The 5,615-nt window shown below is 61.4% G+C and overlaps 2 protein-coding genes across 2 annotated transcripts in view; both read right to left on the bottom strand.

Annotated features, from left to right (window-relative positions):
• Positions 1–5,615, bottom strand: part of LOC103895364 (tubulin alpha-5 chain) — an 11,447-nt gene extending 5,832 nt beyond the window's left edge. Inside the window, exon 1 of the mRNA XM_009274924.2 lies at positions 5,597–5,615. Coding sequence (XP_009273199.2) covers positions 5,597–5,599 — 3 coding nt within the window. The 5' untranslated portion in view covers positions 5,600–5,615. The remainder of the gene's footprint in view (positions 1–5,596) is intronic.
• Positions 1,726–3,467, bottom strand: LOC103895366 (tubulin alpha-4A chain). Its single transcript, XM_009274926.2, has 3 exons — positions 3,249–3,467; positions 2,960–3,108; positions 1,726–2,777 (listed from the first exon to the last, which is right to left on the bottom strand). Exons 1-3 carry the CDS (start codon positions 3,427–3,429, stop codon positions 1,806–1,808), a joined length of 1,302 nt encoding a protein of 433 aa, XP_009273201.1. The 5' UTR covers positions 3,430–3,467; the 3' UTR covers positions 1,726–1,805.

The raw sequence follows: 5,615 nt of genomic DNA, 5'->3' as shown, positions 1-5,615 counted from the left end.
CGGGTCCCTCTCGGCTGCAGGGGGACCCCGAGGTGCAGGGGGCCGGGGCTGCTCTCCCTCTTCTGCCGGGTGAGAAGCCGGGGGCATCCAGCCAGGCTGCGGGCAGCAGGTCTGGGCTCCAGCCCTCAGGGGTTACAGGCGGTGCTCAGCCACCAGGACGGGGGGCCGGGGCAGGTACAGCAGCCCCTACCCTGCTCTGTCACCAGCTCCCCCGCACTGCAGGCTCTCTAGGATCTAGGGACACCCCGAGGCCACCTGGGCCTCTAGAGCGGGAGAAAGGAGGAAAAACGCGTTAGAGAAACAGGCCAGGCTTTGGAGACCAGGGTGCCTCCAAACCTCCCTTTGCCACCAGCAGTTCGGAAACCTCTGGCCAAGGGCTGCCCTTGCCTCCCGGTGGGGACAGGCAGGCAGTGCCGTACGTCTACGAGACTGCAGATCAGCACGACAAATCTGGGCCGGGGGGCTGGCCCAGCTGCAAAAAAAAAGTCATTGCAGCCCGTTTGCTGTTAATGACTTGTGACTACAGACAGAGAGGCCCCTCCGTTTGAACCCTGGCTAGCACAGCCTTCCCCGCCAGAGCCAGGGCTGGTCCTGCAGCTGAGGATGCGTGAACCACCAGCCTGGCTGCTGGCTGGAGGAAAAGCAGAGCCCAGCGCCCCAGCCTTGCATGCTGAGCGCAGCAGGGAGAGGGCTCTGTCCTCGCTGCCAGGGCATGGGCTCACACAGCTATCCCTGCCCGTGGGGATGGGGGCTCTGCTGCCCAGGAGCATGCCAGGAGACACTGATGTGTCCCTCTGCAGCAGGGTCCAGATCAGAGATGCAGGATAACCTTTAAGAGAAAAGGAACAGGACACAATTCCAACTCCTATGCGTTTTTTGGCAGCAGAGTCAGGTCTCTCTGAAGACATGGGGAGAAGGTGTCTCTGTAGTGGGATCAGAGCAGTGTCCGGCATGAGGGGCAGTGACTCCTGCCCTGGTGCAGCAGCAGGCACTGCTCAGTCTCAGCCCAGGGCTCTGGTCACGGGCATGGGGAACAGCGCCAGGAGCCATGCGCAGTGGGACAAGTGCCTGGCCGCGCTCCAGGAATCGGTGCAGCCCGGTGCTGGCTCATACTTTCCCCCCCCAGCTGACACGGGTGCATGCCGGGAGGAGGAGGGCAAGGGAGGACAGCCCCTGTGGGTCAATATAGCTGGAGCATTAGTGGTAAGCAGGAAAAATTAATCTCTGGACCCAGCATGCTGGATAATGGGTAACAGAAATCTCCCATTTGCAGCTGGAGCCAGGAGCTGATATTTGGATTCCTGACCACCAGGCAGGGCAGGGAGAGGGCTCAGCACAGGGCCAACGCAGAGGACAAGCTAGGGCAGGCAGAGTGGGGCCACGTACCCCAGGGGGATGACAGAGCACCGGCAGAGCCAGACGGGGAGTAGGCAGAGGTGCTCCCAGATGGGGAACCCCATGCCTGGGCTAGGTGCTTTTCCCATCGCATCACCAGGACTCCTCCGGATCACTTTGATGGACGTGCTTGGGCACTTCCCCAGAGCATGCCATGTGTCCTGGCCATAGTCCCCTGGTATGGGGCTCTTACCTGTGTGGGGAGCAAGCCGGAGTTGGAGCAGAGCGCTGGGAGGAAGCATAGCAGCACCAGCAGCAGAGCTGAAGCACTCACCACACACCTGACCTGGCAAGAAACCGATACGGCTGGGGGGTTAGTGGGAGACACGGAGGCTCTGAAACGGTTTATTGCAAAGGATTTCTGCAGGTAACATGGGGAAGGAGCACGGTCCTTTTTGGCAGGGGCTTCTCTACTCCTCGCCCTCCTCTTCGTCCTCATAGGAGTCCAGGCCCACCTCCTCGTAATCCTTCTCCAGAGCGGCCATGTCTTCCCGCGCCTCAGAGAACTCCCCTTCCTCCATGCCCTCGCCCACATACCAGTGCACGAAGGCTCGCTTGGCGTACATCAGGTCGAACTTGTGGTCCAGGCGAGCCCAGGCCTCGGCGATGGCCGTCGTGTTGCTCAGCATGCAGACAGCCCGCTGCACCTTGGCCAGGTCTCCCCCGGGCACCACCGTGGGCGGCTGGTAGTTGATGCCCACCTTGAAGCCCGTGGGGCACCAGTCCACAAACTGGATGCTGCGCTTAGTCTTGATGGTGGCGATGGCGGCGTTGACGTCCTTGGGCACCACGTCCCCACGGTACAGCAGGCAGCAGGCCATGTACTTGCCGTGGCGAGGGTCGCACTTCACCATCTGGTTGGCTGGCTCAAAGCAGGAGTTGGTGATCTCGGCCACCGAAAGCTGCTCATGATAGGCCTTCTCTGCGGAGATGACGGGGGCGTAGGTGGCCAGGGGGAAGTGGATGCGCGGGTAGGGCACCAGGTTGGTCTGGAACTCGGTCAGGTCGACATTCAGGGCCCCGTCAAACCGCAGTGATGCTGTGATGGATGAGACGATCTGGCTGATGAGTCTGTTCAAGTTGGTGTAGGTCGGGCGCTCGATGTCCAGGTTCCTGCGGCAGATGTCGTAGATGGCCTCGTTGCACCATAAAGAGGCACAGTCCGAGTGCTCCAATGTGCTGTGTGTGGTGAGGATGGAGTTGTAGGGCTCCACCACAGCAGTGGAGACCTGTGGTGCGGGGTAGATGGAGAACTCCAGCTTGGACTTCTTGCCATAGTCAACGGAGAGTCGCTCCATCAAGAGGGAAGTGAATCCGGAGCCAGTGCCACCTCCAAAACTACGAAACACGAGGAATCCCTGGAGTCCTGTGCACTGGTCAGCCTGCAGAGAGAGCCAAGTAAGATTCCTCCAAGCACTGACTTTGCTGGAGGGAAGTTTCAAACTTTTGCTTAGGCAGCCACAGATCTCTCCCAGGGCACAGCGGGGCTCACCCCATGCTCCCACCCCCAGCAGGATGCTGGAGCCCAGCCCAGGGGACAGGTCCCCCCTTTGTGGTCACCTACCAGCTTCCGGATCCTGTCCAGCACTTGGTCGATGATCTCTTTGCCGATGGTGTAGTGCCCACGGGCATAGTTGTTGGCAGCATCTTCCTTGCCAGTGATCATCTGTTCAGGGTGGAAGAGCTGGCGGTAGACTCCTCCCCGAACCTCATCTAGGAGAGGTTAGCACAATGTCAGAGATGTTCTAACTGGCCCTGTGGAAAGGTGGCAGGAGCCACCCTAGGGACTGTCCCGCAGTGGGTTGTTCCCAGAGATAGTGACCACCGTCACTCCCCAACTGAGGTGCACTCACCGATCACAGTGGGCTCCAGGTCCACGAAGATGGCCCGTGGAACATGCTTCCCAGCCCCGGTCTCGCAGAAGAAGGTGGTGAAGGAGTCGTCCCCTCCACCGATGGTTTTGTCACTGGGCATCTGCCCGTCGGGCTGGATGCCGTGCTCCAGGCAGTACAGCCCCCAGACGGGGGTGCCCATCTGGACGCCGGCCTGGCCGACGTGGACGGAGATGCACTCACGCTGGGGAGGGGGAGGCAGGGTCAGATCCCAGCCGGGACCGCAAACGCAGTCGCTGCAGGTGGCGAGGTGCACAGCCCAGGCAGGGCAGCCCAGGCCCTCAGCGGCTTGTGCAAGCCACACTGCCCGATAGCCTGGGTGCTTTGTGTTCATCCCAGTCTGCTGCCCTCTCCCAAATCTGGTGCTCTGCCTTCCACCACTGCACTGCCCACCTCAGGGGCCCAGGGAGATGGAGACCCATCTGCTGGAGCCAGGGACACCAGGCCAGCACGTCCCTGGGCTGCCCCCACCCACAGCCCTGGGAAGCACCCAGTGAGCATCTTCTCCATTGCCTGAACACCCGCTTGGATTAAGGGCTGGAGCCTCGCAGCAGCTGGCACGGCCCCTGTTGCTACTCCAACAACAGGGCTGCTGACTGAGATGACAGAGCATCACCTGGGCACTGGGAGCTGAGGAGGTGACGGCACTGAGGATGGGTGCCCAGCAAGGGGGGGGATTTGCAGCAGTGAACGGTTGCCATGCTCTGAGGCTCGGCTTCCCTAAATTAGCTCTGGAGGGGGAGGAAGTGTTAGCTGCACTTCTTAACTGAACCAAAGGGCTGAGGTGGGAGGGTCCCCTAGCTCAGGGCTTCAAGGGCAGCCTCAGGTCCCTCAGGGGAAGTGAGGCTGAGACAGGCTTTGCAGCCTCACTCCATTCAGGTAAGGCATCCCAGAGGCTGCAGCCCTTTCGTCAAGAACCAAAATATTCACTGCCTCAGCCCTGCTGTTGCCAAGGACTTGGATGCGTCATCAGGCACAACCGAGGCGGAGGAGCATCCAAACCAAACCGGATTTCCAGAGCCATGGGTGCCCCGCTGTGAGTCAGCTGGCAGGAAGCCGGTGGAGCCAGCCATTTTGCGCTCAGGAGCACGGCAGCAATTGCTGTCCGAGGAAGTTGCACAAGTCGCAGCAAGTACTGGCTCTGTGCATCTACGGTGCTTTCAGTGCTGCATGTCAGAGGCAGCAGTGACAGTGAGGGATGACAGAAAAATAAGCCCTTGATACCCATGGTGAGAGCCAGAAGTCCATCTCCCCACCTTTCCCAAAGCTGAGGTGCAAGGAGCAGCAAAGTGACACCCCCCTTATAACTCCCAGTAGGTCCATAAAGGTTTTGTAACACAAGGAGCCAACAGTAAGTCCTGAGGAAGCGCCAGGATCCTCAGCAGAAGTGCACAGCAAACACTGTCACAGCTGCAAGCACCTCTGGATGGCCACAAGAAAGGAGAGACAAAAAAGGACTCCTCCCTGGCCAAGGACTTTGTGAGTCAGAGCCGGGGGCAGAGGGTTATGCTGGTCACCGCACTTCATCCTGCCAACACGCAGCAGCCAGGACTGGCTTTGTGGGACCCAGCGCTGACAGGAGGCTGGGCAAAGCCCAGCAGTGCCGGGGACACAGCAGTGCTGGTCACCAGCCAGCAGACTCTGCCTTCTTCGTGGCAAGGTCTGGCTCAGGAAGGGCAGGGAGCACGGCTCCGTGGGGCAGCAGGCAGGGTGCCCAGGCACTCTGGGGCTGGGATGCTCTCCAGGGCAGCCGGAGAGCTCAGGCGCCAGAGCTCGCAGCAGGACCAGCCCAGAGGCTCACCCACAGTGATGCCCACCCGTGGGTTGACCCCTGGCACCCGAGGCGCAGGGCAGTGGGTGAAGCCACAGCTTGCTCCCGGGACTCAGCTGTGGGTCTGCAGCGCAGGGGGCTGGCAGACTGGGCGCACTCCCCCCCAGCCGGAGATGTTACCACAGGAGATGGGCAGGAACCGTGGGTATTAAAAGGGAGGAGAAGTGAGAGGGTCAGCCCAAACGCCAGTCTCCGCACACGGCAGGGTTTGGCTGGTGGCCTCCTTGTCTCGGACACGTCAGACGGGTGCAAGGGGATGCTCAAAGGAGGGAGGCTGCTGAGTGCCTGGGAGGGAGCAGCTCAGAAAAGGCTGAAGCCAGGCAGAGGCAGGGCAAGGACAGCGGGTACTCCCGTCGGCAGCTGCCCACACCTCTGGGCTCCCAGGGGAGCCCCCCCGCGAAGCTATGGGGGTCGCAGCCTGCTCCGGGGAGCGCCCCGCGGGAGCGGAGGGAGGGGGCAGCCCGGGGCCGGCACTCACCATGATGCCGCCGCTGCAC

Source organism: Aptenodytes forsteri, unplaced genomic scaffold (assembly GCF_000699145.1).
Source record: "Aptenodytes forsteri isolate BGI_AS27 unplaced genomic scaffold, ASM69914v1 Scaffold255, whole genome shotgun sequence".
NCBI classification, from domain to species: domain Eukaryota; kingdom Metazoa; phylum Chordata; class Aves; order Sphenisciformes; family Spheniscidae; genus Aptenodytes; species Aptenodytes forsteri.
Note: the sequence above shows the minus strand (reverse complement) of the source record. Positions and strands in the feature narration are given on the sequence as shown.

Bases quoted from the DNA above. Each gene is read 5' to 3' on its own strand.
- LOC103895366 (XM_009274926.2), bottom strand. From the start codon at position 3,429: ATGGGCACCCCCGTCTGGGGGCTGTACTGCCTGGAGCACGGCATCCAG. The intron at 3,109-3,248 runs GTGAGTGCACCT...AACCTCTCCTAG, and splicing joins CCTGGAGCCCACTGTGATCG to ATGAGGTTCGGGGAGGAGTC. The intron at 2,778-2,959 runs GTAGGTGACCAC...CTCTCTCTGCAG, and splicing joins TGGACAGGATCCGGAAGCTG to GCTGACCAGTGCACAGGACT.